Genomic DNA, 18,626 nt, shown 5'->3' on the forward strand with positions numbered 1-18,626 from the left:
CCATCTTTTACAGATGTTGAGTAACGATCCTGGAAGGACGCTCTCGAATCAGCCCTCTAATCTTCACGAGCAGTGTCACTTTCTGTGATTAAGGTGCACCGGATTTTTCTGTTTTTTCATGTGAAACGTGAGCAAATGATGATGATGGCACTAGAACCACTTATTATTTTATTTAGAGGGCAGTGGGTGGGTACTGAGCTTTTTATTCTGCTTCATGTGGATTGACAAAACCTATTGTGTGTTTCCACTCTCAGAACAGCCTGATAGAGATGAGAGAGGTATTAAGCAAATTGGGTTCAGATCATTCACCACATAAGCTCTCCATCTCAACGACGCAGCCACATAGTTAATGACAGACAAGACCATTGACCTTTGGACACTCTACTCACTCTAATATTATTTGAAATGTCAAGCCCCCTTGTAATAAACTATGGATATGCCTCTAGATGGTGTTTTGACAGGAGAAATTACTCGAGGGAACATCTTCTTTCAAGCTTTTGTTTTTTTTTTTTTTACATAGATGCATTAAGTCCCATAATACCTGTCACCAATCACCAATTTTACATCAAAAACAGTAAAATTCTGTTTCAAATACTAGTGTGTAAGGTCTGCATGAGCAATAAATTGCCTTAACCATCTTCCATATTTTCAAAATGTCCCTTTTTTGTGCTTTTCAGTACTCATGTGTGATTGTTAGGAGTTTATCGCTGCTCATATCTGGAAGAACACAGATGACAGTTTCCAGCCAAAGGCCTCAAGGGCGCGCATCATTGTAAGGCAGCCGTTGCTCCTTACCATAGCGATTCATGGGGCCTCTATTTCCAGTTGTATTATCTTAATTGTCCTGGCAAGTATGTTCAGCGGTTATATTATCAATTTATGGCCCCTCTTGCCACCCCATTAATCCAGCCGTTAAAACACTGTAACCAGTGGCTCAAACTCTCTGCATGAGGAGCATAAACCTGTCCCAGGATTGCCTGTGGCGCTGGAGGCAGGATAGTGCTGTGATAGAGGAAGGAGGGGTGCTATTTTTCTTAAACATTTTTCTGCAGGTAACTTGTCATTTCTCCGACATCTGTTGAAGTTAAATTATTGTACGTGGAAATAGGGGCAATGTAGAAAAGGTTCAGTTCTACATTTTTACCATTGTTATGGCAGTGGAGAAGTAATCATCCTTCATTGCTAATGAAAACTTGGATGAAGAAGGCAACAAGATTATACAGGCACATTGCATTTTAAGTAGGGGATCATGTAAAGCAAGCTGTGTTTTAAAAAAAAAATACAAATATATCACAACAGAATAAATTTGGTCTTTGGTTGTATTATCTGAAAAAATGTATTTTTTGAGTGAATTCATGCTTGACTTTGGAAACAGTAATTTAACTCAAGGTCCACTTACTTTTTCAACCCTCCAACCACATACTATAGAGAAAAAGACAGAGATCCCAGCCTATCTCAGCTGACATTAGGCAAGAGGCAGGGTACACCCTGGCAGATCGTCAGTCTGTCACAGGGCCAACATATATAGACAAACAGCCATTCACACCTACGGGCAATTTAGAGTCACCAATTAACCTAATGTGCATGTGTTTGGATGGTGGGAAGAAGCTGGAGTACTCGGAGAGAGCCCACGCAGGCACAAGGAGAACATGCAAACTCCACACAGAAAACAAACAGAAAATGAACCCGGAACCTTCTTGCTGTGAGGCCACAGTGCTAACCACTGCACCACTATGCTGCCCTTTTTCCAATTAATGTGAAGGAAATTAAGTAAAATTGTCTGTTTCTTTTAAAGGCAGAGTGATGTGATTTGATGTGAAACAGTGGTATTTTACTTGGAAATATCTGGTTTATATGTGGTTTCCATTTAATAGACCTTAACAAATGTCCCTGCTTGTAGATGGATGAAAGTTTCTATTGGTATGATCCTGTATATTGTTGGGAGACCTTGGTGCTTGATGCTGCGTCTGGTTAGAACTGTGAGAGACACACATACCCACCCTCTAGGTGATGTCATATGCCACAGGTCAAAGGTCCAACGCCTGATGCAATTACAGACTTGTCATATACTGCACGTGATCCAGATGACTAGAAAGTCACCTGCTGTTTTACAGAGAGTTGGTCTTCCTCTGGGACTTGTCCACAAATTAGTGCAAGAAGAAGCAGCTGCTCTAGAAGCCAAACAAAATTCAAAACAAAATTATTGATAGACTAAACAAAAAAACTGTCAGATAAACTTACAAATAGTCAAGCTAAAAACAATGCTGACTTTCTTCTTTCGAGCTGGTATTGTAGATATACAAGATTTTCATCAGTGATGATACATGAATACCTAACATGCAAGCATCTTTCATGTGTGTTTCTTTGCGCGCGCTTGTGTGTGAGTGGGTCTGTGTACTATCTATTTCGCCTCCATCCCTCTCCAACCTCTTCGCGTCTCCAGGCTGAAAACTGCACCAGCAGTAATTGCCTGACCTTTACGGCAGCGAGATAGTCTCATTAAGCCTGATGGATAATGATGGCGCCTCTCCATGCTACGTGAACCTCTGTGATAATGAAACAACAGAACAGCCCTGCTGCTCCACCGGGGGGTCACGGGAGAAGGCTGATAACCCAGAGAGAGCAGCCCGTTCCTGGCTAACGACAAGACCCAGAGCCCCCTGTAGCGTCACCCTTCTCCCGTACGTCCACATGGGAGATGGTGGTGTCATAGTAATGTGCTGTTCCCGTCTCAGTTTTCACATTCCTGGCTTTGATTTGAGACCTTGATATTCCTGTGGTTGGTAGATCTTCCCATTGAGGAAGATGAGTCAGTGGGCAGTTAGAAAGTGAGAGTGTTTATATGTAAATTACAGAACACTGGTGTTATTTGGCAGTGTGGCTCATTTACTGTTGCCTGAGTGAAGATGCCATTTTGCCTGCTCGTTTTGCAATGCATGCCATATACAATAGAATTTCTTCTTGTACATATTTTATAAATTCAGCCATTACATTGTTAAAGCTAGCTTACTGTCCTAGCCACTGGGAATGGAGGACTTTCTAAACAAAAGATATTATTGTGAAATTTAAATTTCACAAAGGCCATAGCTTTTGAAGGACTTCTTGCTGGAAGCTTTCATTTCTTTCTCATGGTGTCACATGATTGACACAAAGCAGATCAAAATGTAACATTTGCACAAATATAAATCCTCCCAAATGCAAAATATGTAAGTAAAAGGATCATAAAGGTGCTACTTGTCTTGTTCTGATATGTGAATAAAAATAACACAAGGAGAGCCAGTCCGATGTCAAGCACAGTCTGTACAGTACATTCAGAGATGGCTCTGAGAAGAGGTTTAATCAGCACGTGTAACTAAAAGCACCTGTGTTTGTGTACAGAGCTTTTAATGATCCCCCTTCACTGTGATGGATTGTCTTCCTCTCTCTGTTCAGTCTGTGCACTTTACATGCTGCACTGTTCTGACTATACAGGGCTTATTTCACAAAGGTAAACTCTGACTTTACAACAGCCCTCAGATGATGTTCATCATTTGCTCAAAGGTGTCTAGTTCTCGACTATTTGGGTAAATTTAGATTGTCTAAAGAGAAAACAAAACATGGTTGACTGAGCTACAGCTTAAAGCTGCTGAACTCCATTCACTGTCGCAGAAAAACTACAATTCCTTCTGGAAGATTTAATGGTATGATGTGAAGCAATAGCTGATAATTTTTTTTTAAACATTCAAAGCAGTTACTGCTTAGCCTAAATAACTCTGTGGCTTCTCATTGCTTCCTCCGCAACATTACTAGTAGGCCACAAAGTATGTTTGTCTGTTTTTGTCAGCTGTTGTCAGCAGGTGTCATTTAAGTACATATTGTCACAATGGAAACATTTCTTTTAGTTGTTAGTTCACCTGGACAAAGGGTGGTTATCTTTTTAGCATCTATTTGTTTTTCTGTAAGTGTCTACTATCCACTGGCTTAGCTCTGTAGACCAGTCCTAACACAGTTTTTTATATGTAAAGCTAACCTGGGAGGAAACTTTAATGATTAGCGTGAACTTACAAAGTGAGTAACAGGCAGACCTGCAATAATGATACAATAATACAGCCATTTAGTATTCCAGTTCTGCCCAAGAACTCTCTGGCAGTACATAAGTGCAGACATTATATTGTGTTTATGACCGCCTTGCTCAACTCATATTCCAATTATGAGAAACTGTAAAAAGAAAGCTAGAATATGACAATTTTAGTGTGATATCGATGTATGTAAACCCCATATCTCATATTCTGGTTTTTATAGTCTGTGTTGTATCCACAATATTCTGTTTATTAATGTTGAAAGGCATCAGTGTAAATGGGATCTAACGTTGCATTAATAAACAACTTATCTTGAGCGTGACCTTAACCAAGACATGAACCAGTATCCAGGTTACTCATCACATAAACTCTTATTGAGAAATGTAATTTGATATATGGGAGCAAACATGTCATTTTCTACATCAAGGTCCATAATGTCTGACATTAACAGAGGAGTTATTACACTTGTGTTATTGGACTGGTGTGTACATACAGATACACAAGCACACATGTACTTTCATTAATTATCAACATCAGACAGCATGTGCACATCAAACATGGGACACAGGCACAATGTGGACTGAAATTAATGAGCAAAAGGTTCTGAGGAAATGCACTCCATCATCTCTTCATTCTGTGTCAGTGATTCATGCACGTGTGCGTAAGAAAACCTCTTATTGGGCAGTTTGTTTATGAAATTGTTTCCCTAAAAGTGACTCAGTGCTTACACAGTGCTTTTAATGGGTTTAAATTGAGATATGTTTAGTTAGATGACGTCCATGCGTCATTGATGAAAATGGTGAAAATCTTGTATATTCATGCATTTGTAAGTTTTTCCAGTAGTTTCATGTGCATAAGTTTGGTGGAATTTTCTCAACCACTGCATGGAATTACAGTAGGAAATATTCAACTGGATGTACAACAGAAGTTTAAGTGGGTATTTGCATTACTATGTTGATTTAACTTATTATACTAATAATTCAGTTGCAAACACAGGATGCAACATAGGAGAAAGAATCAGGTCACTATTCTCTGAACCTCTCCTCCTTTACACTGAATGTTTTTATAAGTCAACTTCAGCTGAGGAGAATTGTGTTGCACTTAGGTGCAGTAGTAGAATAGGCAGGGTGGGTGGGGGGGTCGACAAGAGGGCATATGTCCCAGTCAAGCAGCCAAAACCAGCAGGGGGTGCTGACACCCTGATAACCATGTGCTAACTAACCCCTCCTCCCCCTCCTCCTTTCTGAATGTGGCTTGTGGTCGGCAGCTTCTCCTCTGGCTCTGGGAATTCAAGCTTGCTGGATAGTCAGAGTGTAAACTTACTGCAGTGTGTTTAGTATGGACACAGAGCATAGATGGTGCAAAAACCAGAAAACCAGTAAGGTATAGGGAAAGGTTTTTCTTGCCATTTAACTTCTAATGAATTGTTTTCCTTGTGCTCCAAATCCAGTTGGAATAAGTATAATTAGGGTGTAGAGGACTGAATTTAGCAGAATTTCATTTTTCTATGTGGCTTTGTTTATTTATTTATATTTATTTCTTACAGTCTGGCAGAAAAGATGTGAGTTCATGTTCATCTGTATAATTTGTTAAATATCACACCATCCTCTAATTTTGATAGTGTCTTATTGTTTTGTCAGAGATTGTAATATAATAATGAAGAAGGTCTTTTTATATATATTGTACTGCATGTGGTAATAGGCTGAAATAATAGTTCACATATTCACCACTGAAAAGTTTCATTACTTCTGAAGTAATCATTATTAATCAGAAATGTCCTAATTATGAAATAGTGTTGCTGCTTCACCAATAATTTTCTAATTAATAATCTAATTATTATATGGCTTAGGCTCAAGATACTAAAACACATCTACAGTTTGAATTATTTTAACTAGAGAGTCTACATGACATTTAATAGGTTATAACATAAGATTAATGTAGCTGATTATTAAAACTGGATGTCAGAACCATGGAAATTAATTCATAGTAATATTTGAAGCAAATATAATTATGGACATAAAGTTTATGATAAAAATCACTTTTAATGTTTATATATATATGATTATCATAGACAGAATGGAGAAAATGAATTTACACCTAAATTATATAAAGGCTCCAATATATATTACTAAAAGCAGATGAATCATATCCATTTGTTTTTTTTTTAATCTTTATTTTAAAATATCGCTTTATGAATCGTCCTTGTCTTCCTGCAGTGAATCTTGAATTTCTGCATCACACATATAAGTGGAGATGCACTGTGATGATTATTTCATTATAGACAGGTTTAGGTGATAGATGCATGTTACATTTAAACTACCACAATAAAAATTCACATATGCCTCTATGTATATGCCTTTATAATATATTTATATCAAAGGTTTTCATCCTTGACTTGTTGCAGTATTTTATATGACCGTACTTCCAAATGAGAATGAATAAAAATGTCATAATTTCATATTTGTGAGCCTATGTTGTAATATTGAGCTGTATGAACCGAACTGTGTATTTGTGTTAATTGATATATCACCTCAATATTACACTTAGGAGTTAATTTGGGCTCATTTAGAGAAACCACACAGAGACTGCCGTGTTAGGTTACAGATTACCTGCATTTAACATGATGAGTGAAATTTCCTCGCTCATACTTTCAGCTGTAGTATGGTGATATTGTATCGATGAGCTCATCTGAGGCCTATTTAAGCACGTTAGCTTCAGCAGTGAGAGCTGAGTTATATGACAAATGTATTCAGCATTAAAAAAACTGCAAATTAATCTTACTGCAATTACTGCAAATCAGCAGCAGGTGACCAAATTGTAAAAGACATGTTTGCGTTATCTGTACCTACTGGTGCTTATAATGAATCTACTTAGGTAAATTTTTCAATTTCATTTTGATCTTTTTGTTCATTTTTAAAGATCAATCACAAGAGCAAACATTTTCTGTGGCACATTTTGAAGCTACACATCAAGATATTTTTTAATCTTTCATGGAGTCTCCACTTTCCAGGATCATATCAGTGTGAGATTTGCTCAGTGGTTGTTTTTATGCTGCATCATAGTATGAGCTCATGTAGTGCTGCTGGAAAGCGCTGGGCTGTACAGTGAGTGCTGTGTGTTATGTGCCAGCTGTGGGAGTGGGTGGGCAGGCGGAGCTCGAGCCAAGCCAGGCAGGCTGGAGTGGATCAGCTCTGTGATACTGCAACCTCCCGGGGCCTCACGCCCCAGGGAGGGGTCACAAGTTCAACTCCCTCGTCTTCTGGTCACACAGGAACCCTGGGCCTCCCCGTTGTGTGTGTGCATGTGCTAAAAAGCATCTGTGTGCGGCTGTAGGTAGCAATAAAGAAAAAATATTCTCAGATATTTAATACCAACAAGCAGGTATATATTGGATTACCACAACACTTTATACACATGATTAAAGGCACAAATGTATAATGTACAACCTCTGATTTATTTATTTATTTCATTTCAAATCAATGGCCTCAAGTCTCAGACTCGTTGGTCCTGTTTGCATTTCACATCATCTCCAATCTATTTCAACATAACTGGGCTGTGTACATCATCGCTCAGGTGGAATAGCTGCATTACAAATACCCCCTGCTTCCCCTCGGAGGACAGCATGTAAAACATATCAGGACCTCTGTATATGTATTCAGTCTCTCCTGAGATAAACGCAATGGTGAAAACGCCATGAGGCAGGCCCTCCTCAAACCGTTTTCATCGGACTGCCCGATGAACGCTTGTGGGTTCAAGGTTGTCATCTGTCGCCGTCTCCAAAAATGCCACTGCTGTTTGACTTTTCACCCTGGAGGTGCTAAAAGGAGATTTAGAGTGGGTAATCCCTCGATTGGAAAGTGTCCATTTGTGTAATTGTGATATTGTAACTTGAGAGAAACACAAAGAAGCTTGCATTAGAGGAGATATTCTGATGCTTAAACTCTGAATGAGGTTATGAGTTTCTCTGTGTTGCCTCTTGATTAACTGATAATGATTGATTCCAACTTGTAGGCTTGTCCTACAATAATGCAGAGTGTGAGAAATGCACCATTGGACAAAGTAATTGCAGCTTTTCTCCTATAAACAATGAACTACTTTTGTTTTCATCAGTGGTCTGGTCCACTGGTTCTTCTATGAGTTGAAACAAATTTATTCAGCTAGTATGAGTTTGTGGTTTCTGTCTCCATGGTCTAACTGCTTTGGATAAACTTTTCCCTTTGCAACACATTTGTCTTCTTTCCATAATTTCCAACAACATCGAGCCTCTATCAGATCCTTTTTATCCACAAGAAAATATTTAAGATTCAATTTGGTACAATTTTATTTGACTGATATCTATCTGAATTGCTCTGATTTGGTAAATCTCACCAATCTGCTACCAGGTTACAACAAACTCTGAGAAATATTTTCAAATACTATTTGACCCACATTTCCTTCATCCAGCCAGCTTTAGTATTCTTCTATTAGTAGTAGTTTTTTGAGGCTTGTATCAATATGGGCCGTTGCAAGGATCAGACAGCTGCAGTTATCTATCGCTCACAACTGTTCCTCCTCTTAAAGGAGGGAACATGTTTAACAGAGGCACCTCTGCAGTGATAGATATCCACAATACTTCACCGGCCAGACCTTTGCAAATAGAATACCCTGCTGTGCTAAAGAAAACAATGTGTTTCAGAGGAGCAAAATACAATCCATCACCAAGTCCGTTAGGACTGAGAAATGGGAGTGAAGGAGGAAAGACAGGGGGCTGGAGAGTCGGGTCGGGAGGGGGGTTATGGGGCTACCTGGTTTTCACATCAGAGAAGTTTGGGGGTGGGGTATGGAGGGGTTTGTGGCGTCTCAAAGGCCCATGAGCCACGAGTCCGACACTGAGAGGACCACGCCGTTCACACAGCCTCTCCTGTTGGTGAAACTCTAGCCAGGTTCAGCCACTGCCACGCCAGAGTCAGCTTTAATCAATCATTGGTTGTGGCTGAGGTGAGAGGAGGCATTCTGGGAGATTAATTGTACTCTTTAATTCAAGGCCTGATGTAAACAAGGAAGGAGTCTAGCTCATTGTGATTAGTATGTGACACAGGGGGTTGTAGGTGTTTATGTAGTTTAAGGGTTAGAGAGCAGATAAGTAAATACCTGGAAACTTCAGATAAAATACAAATGCACTACTGAAGAGCCACATCAGAGTGATTTTAATCCAGAATATGCAAAAATAAAATGTAGGCCATCTCTCTTAAGACTCATAAGACTGTCAAACTACTCCTGTCATTATCTTTTATTTATTACATGGAAAATGTAAAACCCAAACCTTTTCATCATATAGAAGAATCACACATATTTAAGTGTGTGTAATTTAAGAAACAATGTAACCAACTGCTGAGTTTGCTGCACATTCAAGGTCCATGTCAGGAGAGTTTTATAATAAAATCCTTTTGAGAAAATGTGTCATTAACTGTTCAAAATGTTTCTGAAAGTGTATGATTACACCTTCGGAAATGTACTTTTTTCCCATGGTGGCCATTTTGAAATGTAAACTGAGTGAGAATTGAAATATCTAAACTGTGGATTTCACACTTTTTAAGTAGTAAGAGTCAGACTGAATGCCAACCTTTGGACAGAGCCTTAGTAAAGGACTCGAGATAACTTAGAATAATTTCCAGCTGGTCTAACTATTACGCCAGCAACCATTTTGTTAGTGCAGGTGCCACGTTAGATTATGTCATGAACAACACAAGGACAAAACTGTCTGACTTTCTAGATTAAACCTTCTTTAGCCTACTGTGCACAGGAATGGTCTTTCTCATTCATTATCTCCCTCACCTAAAGACCTCTGCATGGACGACAGTACCCACTCTTGTCTCCGTACATTTGCCCTGAACGACCTCCCCTCTCATTTCCTGAGGGAGCCCCACCTCCCCTCTACACCTAAAAACATTATGCTGAGTTTTCTTTACACCGACCTGTGGGGACAGGCAAAGACACCTCAGTCATTACCCATGATAACTAATCTATTAATGTTGAATGATGGCCTCATTAAAAGGTTCAAATATAAGTCTAAGCTTATGTGTTAATGACATGTTAATGCTTCTGTCAATTATAAGCTGGGGTAATGACACCTGCAATGAGATGATATCGCTGGTTGAAGTCAAACTTGTAATTCCATCCCCAGAGAGGTTAAGTGGAGCGTTGATCCTTGGGTGGCGAATGGAAGATAAATGTTTCACTATGGGTGAAAGTATTATGTTCATGCAATAGTTGGGGAAAGTTGGAAGAAGATTGAAGTGAAGTTTAAAGCAGAGTAGTGGTGGGAAACGTTTCTCCAAACAGTGAAGGGATACTCCATCAATTTTACGCATGAAGATCAGTTGTATATTGTCTTTTGTGCCTGGAGTGGCTCTGTGGCGTGAAGTCATCAGAGTTGTCTTGGCTTTGGTGTGAGATAGGTCCAATGGGGAGAGTAGGATCCAGCATTTTTGGAGCTTGACCCAAACAAGGGACTCAATGTCAGGATATCTCGGCCTCTGCTCCTTTGACCATTTTTAAAAATCTATCTTTTATCGCTGCTCCATCTTTATAGAGTTGCAATACAAAATAGCTAATGTTTCCCTTTTAGCAACATTATCAGTGAAACATTCCATATTTTGGAATTTTAAAACTTTCTGATTACTCCAAGATTAAATTCTCCTTTATGGCTTGAGAAAATACTCCTACTAAATCTAAAACTAAAGTGCATTATCATGAAGTTTTAAACTAGGCTGTTTTGTTACTTAATTACTTACTTACTTAATTTTCTTTTGAATGTCAATATTAATAAAATAAAATGCAAAATTTGACACATGCATATGTATGAGCTATATGTTTTCTAATTATCTCTGCTTGGTATTTCAGACAACGATTATTTATGTGATGCACTCTATATATATATATATGGGAATAAAATACTATCAATTACTTAATTTAACAATCTTATTTTTTTCAATATTTGGTAAAAGTATGCTTAAGTAGCATTAGAACAAGTCTATAAGCTCAGATCAGCCACTCTTTTCTTAACTTTCCCTGCGACGTTTGTCACTGTATGCACTGTTATACTCAAAGTTTGATTTCAATTTAAAGTAACCGTTTTGACCCAAACAAAAGAGACCACTAGTGCTGACAACTGTGACACTGCAGTTAAATATCTAAGACAACCTCAGCCAAAGGCGAGCAAGTGAAGGGAAACAAAAACTTTTGTCCAAAGGGGATTTACTTTCAGGGCAATATGCAGATGTTAATCAAATGATTATTGGATTTGGATTCAGATTTATGTAGGGTGTTAAATCCTATCTGTAAAGGTATGGCACCATCCTGAGCCTCCCTGATGCAGGCCTGTCTCCATGTCATATGGCGTTCATATCATCAGCCTGTGCCAGCTGTGCGATCAGTGGGATTGATCTGTTGGCAGCAGGAGCATATTCATCAGTCCTCTCTCTCTCTTTCCCTCTGTCTTTCTCTCTGAAAGCTTCTCTCTTTCCTCTTCTCTTTTCTTTCCAAACCCCTCTCCTCTCTATCCATCTCTCTCTCTCTCCCTCTGTCTGTCTCTCATCGCTTTTTTTTTTTTTTTTGCGCTGGCCAGGCAGACCGTCTCAATGTGAAATCATGGTTAATGCGCCATGACAATCTGACACAACGCACAGTCCAGGCCCTGCTCCATCTGGTTTCAATTTAATTTGGTCAGAGAAGCGGGGGGGTGGGGGGTAGTGAAGGGATGGTGAAGGGGGGGTGAGATGAAGGGTAGAGGACTGGGTGCTTGTTGGGGAGGGGGCAAGATGAAAGCTTGGCATGTTATTCTCTGCCGAATCGTCTCACCATCCTTCATTCTTCCCAAATTGCCCTCTCCCCTCGTCACATATAGCATTAACCCCCACCCCCCCAAAAAAAAGTCTAAAATGATAGCTGTTCGATCAAAGGTCTCCAAAAATATGTTAAAGATCTGTGAGGGGAACAGGCCGTGGGTAGGCTCATTAAGACCATTAGAAAGAAGTGTGTGTGTGTGTGTGTGTGTGTGTGTGTGTGTGGTGGTCTTGGTGGGGGCGGCTGGTGACGGATCAGACCATGTTGAATGGACACAGGAGGGGTTTAGCCTCGGTGCAAAGAGTTAATGGGGACATCTTTGTGCAGTTTGCTCTCGTCAGAGCAAGATGGAAGAAATGAGACCATTACTAAACGGTGGACCTGTTAAGAGCAATTTTCCTAATTATGGGGATGGAGCGATGTGTCAGTTGCCACGGCAGACGTGTCAGCCCATTGGGTTGTAGAGACGGAAAGTGTTAACTCTTTAATGTGACTAACTAACAGGCTTCGCTTAGGCCGAGGCTTAATGACTTAATGGAAGTAATGATCTAAGGAAAGCCATATGCGTTAATGCTGAAGGAGCCACAGCGGTGGCAGCAGTGCAGCAGAATACTGTATGATGGGTTCAGTGTCCTTATACAACACGGTGGCCAAATCTACATATTTCACTTTAGTCTATGTACCAAAAAACTTCAGCATTGGTAGCTTGTTTAAACATCTTAAAGGCCCCATGATATGGTATCATTAATGTGATAATGTGGTAATTCCTGTTCAAACACGCTGTTGGAGCGTGACATTAAACTGTGAGGGATGAATATTAAGTTTAAGCCAATGTCTCACTTGGGCCTTGTGGAAAAAGGTAGTTTGATGTGACAGGCAGAAAGGTGGGACTGGTCAAAATTTGAATAACTTTGTCAATTGAAGTTTTTAATTACACTGACTAATGGAGCATGACTTTATGAAGATGCACAGTTTTTCAACAAGTTCAGGTTTAATGGCATCTTTAAAACCTGACAGCTTTTGTTTCTATTTGCTGCCCACACAGGAAGCAATTTTAGATCCTCATAGTTCAGTAAAAAGTCACGCTGTGAATGCTAAGCTGGAAGCTATTTTATTTAATTTAGATACAAAAGCTCATTTTTCACTTAGTTCATTGTTTGGCAAATTGCAATTCATTAGTAAATTTTCCAACTATACAAGGAATAACTGTTTCCAACTCAGTTGCACCTTTCATTAGACCCACTGCCTTCTAAACTCCCACTTCTTTCAAACCCTGCACCTCCAGTTTCTAACTAAGAGAAAGAAAGTGATACAAAGAAGAGAAAGAAGTCATGATACAAATTTATAATCCTTCTTCTTCGAGTGATTGGTCATTCTTGTTCACAGAGTGATTAGACAGCAAAGGCATTTAAAATGTGCCTAGTAACTGAACATTGTAATTTCAGCTTGAATTTTAAAGCCTAACTGTGACCACAATTTTGCTTGTCAGCATAGGTATTTGGTATATATCATAATGTACTGTGGGAAAATTTGGGATTCAAGTCCGTCCCCTGACTTCAGACTCATGTTTACCAAACATGTTTAAATTTTAAAGCTCAAATCAGGACAAGGTCGAATGAGGCAGTTCTTTTGAGGTGAAATTATATAACTGAAGTTGTGTCTTTTCAGTAATTTAAGATTTAAATTAATCTAGTGTGTCCTTGTCTATCAGTCTGTGAAGTGAATTCTATTTTTGGATTAATGAATCTCTGTTTCTTTCCATTTACTAATTTGTATCTTGCAGACACTGTAACCTTTCCTGTCCTCCAGCTCTTCACCTCTACATTTCAGTAAATGAAGTGGCTGCTCAATGATCTGTTGACCAAGACAGAAACTCCCCAAAGTTGCTACAGAGCCATGCCTGCTCCCTAAGGATGAGGGCCCGCTCAGCATGCAGCTGTAGCAACAGCGCCTTGTTTCCTTATGGAGGTCAGGAATGCTTGCATGTCTCTCTGTATCCCAGTGGAGGTAGATGGAATGGGCCGCAGAGATTGGGAGTAAGAAAGATAGAAAGGGCAGGATTCCCACCTCATCCATCACTCTTCATGCAGGGTCTGCCTCCTCAGCCCCAGCCCAGATTTACACACCAGCTTTCCTATATGACCGTCTTTATGGACTGCTCTTCACTGTCAGCCAGCTATAGTGAAGGGATCAGAGAACGCACCGGAAGAAATTAGTTCATGTCAGCTCTCATTTATGATGCGTTTAACTAGTAGGTGCTACTGAGAGGAGACGGATTTGTGCAGCTCTTTATTTCTGCCCTGCACATTTCTCCCACTCCTAGTCAAATACACGCAGCCATTTTCATCTAAGGTTATCGGGTCAATAAAACCTGGTGACCTCGGCCAATCATAAAACAGTCAATGCAGGAGAGCACGGATTGATTAAGTTCATAACTCGATTTGAGCTGCGTAGAGCCTGGACAATAAAAATTGGAATTAGTATAAATCTAATGCGAGGACATAATCCGAAGAAAATCAAAATGTAAAGTAGATGTTTTTAATGGCATCTTTTTTCATCATGAGAATGTGGCCTTTTGACTGGATGACTATTGATATCTTTGATCCACAACCGAGCCTTTTTCATCTGTAGCACTGGATTGGTTGCAGCCAGGAGGTTCAACTGGTGCTACAGTTTTAGTGCAAGTCACATGACCTCAGCTTATCACGCACTCTTATCAGACCCGTTCTATATTAATCTACATTGCAGGGAAATCTAGCTAGAGTTATCAGCTAGGATAGGTTGTTTATGCGTTCAGTGGGGTAAAGTCAACCAAATCAACTCTATCCAAGCCATATGTTGGTGGTCTGGCCCCATTTTCGAAATTAGACCCACCTAACCTTGGGCTCTGACTACCTCAACTTATTCAATTAAGAAGGTCAGGAGTTGATGATGCTAATTCTCCTCAGTAGTATAGGTTTCTTTGGGGATTTTAGTTAAATAGGCTTAAGTCCATGTTGCAAGGCCTTTAAACATAACTGGAGTAATCAGATAAGCAGGCAGGAACATAGAAGCATGAAGAATGGTTTTCTGGTAAAAATGCAAGATTCTAGAGAAAAAAGATTGTATATTTATATAGGTTTACCAATTTGTTCAGTAATTTTATTGATAAGTGGCACTGCACTCACATCAGTTATCATATGAAGCATCTGTATTTAATTCAGAGATTCGTGCCATGTGGCATCGGTCTCATTACAGTTGTCTCCAGTTTCCATCTCATTTCCTGTACTCCACACAGAAATAAACATATTCAAACTCTCAGAATTAGATTTCTTAAGGGATAATCAATAATCTTTTGGGAGAAAATATTGTACTGCTGTTAGTGTAAAGAGTACAAATCCTGCTGACCTTATGATAACACATTCGAGGGGGCATTTTGAGGCATAGGTCTTGGCAGAGTGTACCATGGTGGCCTTGTACCCATATACCCACACTGATGGTGCCCATCATCCAACCTGGCAGATGGCTGGTAGCTTGAACAGCTTTCTGGTGTTTAATTATGATCATAATCAAGGGAAATAAAGATCAATTAAAGCGCAAGTGAAACTAATGAAACGCGAGCGCCATGAACAGCCGGACAGTTGTCCAAAATGTTTCTCATAATAAATGCAAACTGAGGCCTAAGATAGCATTATCGTGAAGTGCTGGCTCAAACATAAAACACTGGTGTTGATGGCCTTTGTAAAGGAATATTTGTTTGATGTGAATGCTTATGTATTCCAGATTCATATTGCAGTTCTAATCAGCAACATTCACACATAAATAAATGTCCATTTTGCTCCTCTCTATAGCTGATGTAACGCAATGATGATGTGCAAAACTAGAGATAGAAAATTAGATGGATAGCATGAGAAGTAATAGCAATGGCTTGACAGACAAATAAGAGTGACTTGACCTTTACATATGCTAAACAAAAATGAGTAAGTAAATAAGTCTTGCAGATTTATAACACAAATTAATATATTTAGCTGACATGAATATCTGTTTGCGACAAAAGGTGAGATTCTCACCTTGTTCCTCCTAAAGATTTTAAAGTTTTACATTAAAAACTTTAAAATTCCAGCTGCCCTGACTTTGAAGGAAGTTAACACATATTCTGCAATTTCTGTTCATTTACTCTTCAGAGATGGAAATAGCCAGAGCAGCATGTGGCTGCTGGCAACACTTCAACTGCCTTTCACCAAGCTGTGTGTCGTACTGCAAGACTGCACTGTCCATCTGAGCGGGATGGAGGAGGAGGAGGATGAGAGAGGAGAGGAGTGGGGGATGAGAAGAGGTGAGGAGGATGAAACAGGCGGCAGTGGCAGGGGTGGAGGAAAAAGGGGGAGGCCCAAGAAGACAGATGCCACCACTGTGGCCATGGCATTCTGGGATATTAATAGTGCCAGAGCCACATTGTGCCAACCTTATTGGAAATGTGAGCGCTGCCATGCTGTGTCACCATCACACGCTAGCATCAAAATGAAATGAGTAGGGGTGTGAAAAAAAATAGACCTGGTCAGGGGAGTTTTCTATAGCCACTGAGGGGAACTAAAATGTTGCAGTACAGATTTTATAGTAATGTAAAGCAGTATTTATGAGTGGGTTCAGTGGAGTTGCAGTGTTAAGTTGCAATAGTTTATAACAGTCCTTACAAAATTCCATACAGCCATGACAAAATAACATGTTATCTGCAGCTGATACTGAGCCTTATTTTAAAGGAATGAGTGACTGAACAACTGCTTGTAAAATCTCACTATGCTGAAATTAAATGTAGGTTATTACATGGTGGATTACACTTATTTTAGCATTTTGTCAGTGTAGCTGTTGCAGATGGTGCACATCTAATTGTGGGATAAAACTTCAGATTAAGGAAGTCAACAAAGGCCAAAATATACTGGATATATGGCTCCATGGAGGGGAAAAACACTGCAATTCAGAATTCTTCAACTGCAGTGGCACCCTTTGCAATGATAAATGACTTAACAATATTATCCTAAACAAAAAGGGGGTAATTAGTGACATTTCCTTTAAAGCCCAATGTAGCTTTATTGTTTTCTAAGCGCACAGTGCTCCAGTTCAGAGCAGTAATGGCATAATTTATCTTTTCAGAGACGGCAGACACGCTGCAGCTGATTGAATCATGCTGGAGTGAAACCAATCTTTCTGTGATACAAGATCAGAGGAGGTATGTATAATTGTTATAGCCATTAAGCTCTGAGGCTGTATACACTGAGCATACGAAATACACTCACATATGGCATACACTGTAGGTTTTGTGCACGACTGCCATGCACTGAAGCCATATGCTGCCACCCCAACCCGCACACCTCAAAGCGCCATGTGTCTGCAGGCCATTCATGTTCCATTACTGAGCTTGTGGGACCAGCCAAAAACAACATTTTGACCTCACAAAACTTTGTTTGAAATACAACCAAATTATAATAACAAATGATTTCTTGCCCAAAAATGTGCCAAGCAAAGTATTCTTTTTGCTCTTTGTGAGATAATATTGTATGACTGAACAAGGGGCAGCATCACGAGGAGCAGGACTGTCTTCCAGGTTTCTTTTCGCGTAGAGTTTTAATTTTGGGAATTTATAGATTTAAATGTTGAATTTATTCAAATAAATAATAATAAATAAATAAATAAAGCATTTGGAAAGTATATAAACCATAACCATTTGTTTTTGCAAATGAACATTAATTCATAGGCATCTCAACCCTTGAGGATGGAACAAGACAGGATTTGTCCTCTTGGGAGCATGAATGAATAATGTGTTTACTAAATTTTATTGCAGTTTCACAGTTACATTTTGCTATTTTTATTTGTGAACATGTGGGGGAATTCTGGTCAATTGCTGGTGCTAAATGAAAGGACATCAAGAATTACAGTGTGTCCTTTGAGGGCCCTGAATAATGATGCCAGTGCAATTTGTGACACTTGGGCTTGTAATTGTTGAAATATTCTGATCTGGAAACACACATACTAAGTTCATATTTACATGTTACTGTTATATGTCTCATGAAAAGCTCACCATGACACAATATTTGGAACCAGTGCTTCGTAAAATCAGTCACATGGCACAGTTTGGGTCTTTACTGAGACCTGGACTGAGCAGATTAAGAGACCAGAGTTGCTTTTGGTAGTAGCCTCTGTTTTCCTAAATAAAGCTTTTGTCTAGAGCTCTTTATTGTTTCTTTTCCATCATTACATTCTGACATGGCAGCCCTCTGACATCCCTCGTAGGACCCCTTGGAGCAGTGCAGTATAACACATCAGTCCAGTGCCGTTATCCCCAGTAGCCCTGAATGATTCAACCATGCACCACTGCCCCTCGCACACTGTTTGGAAAATGCAGTAATGAGAAAAGCTATAAAATGCCTCAACGGTCTTTGCTGCTGAAAAAAAAAAATAAAAACCTGGACCCAGTTTTAAATAAAAGACACCAAAGGAGATAGCTTACTGGGTGTTTTTTTTCCCACAGATTTACTGTAAATGGGAGGGAGCGCAAAAACCACAAAGAGGGGGAAAAAAACTTCAAAAGGATGACCTGCATACTTTTACCCAATTAGATATTTCTAATGTTACTTTTGAGGTGTGATGCTCAGCCGAGCGTCCTCTGGCAGAACAAAGGAACAGAATGCATCGGAGTCACTTCCCTCTTGATCATCCAGCGATTTTCAAGGTGTAAACATGAAACTGCTCAGGGAGGAATTATCTAGA

General features: G+C 39.5%; 1 protein-coding gene across 3 annotated transcripts in view; it reads left to right on the forward strand.

Annotated features, from left to right (window-relative positions):
* Positions 1-18,420, forward strand: part of LOC108873108 (uncharacterized) — a 102,692-nt gene extending 84,272 nt beyond the window's left edge. Inside the window, exons 6-8 of one of the 3 annotated variants that reach the window (XM_051076507.1) lie at positions 16,046-16,197; positions 17,013-17,088; positions 18,150-18,416. In XM_051076507.1, coding sequence (XP_050932464.1) covers positions 16,046-16,197; positions 17,013-17,088; positions 18,150-18,174 — 253 coding nt within the window. In that variant the 3' untranslated portion in view covers positions 18,175-18,416. Of the gene's footprint in view, positions 1-16,045; positions 16,198-17,012; positions 17,089-17,173; positions 18,042-18,149 lie in introns of those variants that run through there. The other 2 variants (XM_051076506.1, XR_001959351.2) reach the window with 2 other exon arrangements.
* Positions 18,421-18,626: the final 206 nt, after the last annotated feature.

The sequence above is a fragment of the Lates calcarifer genome, linkage group LG16_LG22 (assembly GCF_001640805.2).
Source record: "Lates calcarifer isolate ASB-BC8 linkage group LG16_LG22, TLL_Latcal_v3, whole genome shotgun sequence".
Classification (NCBI taxonomy): Eukaryota; Metazoa; Chordata; class Actinopteri; family Centropomidae; genus Lates; species Lates calcarifer.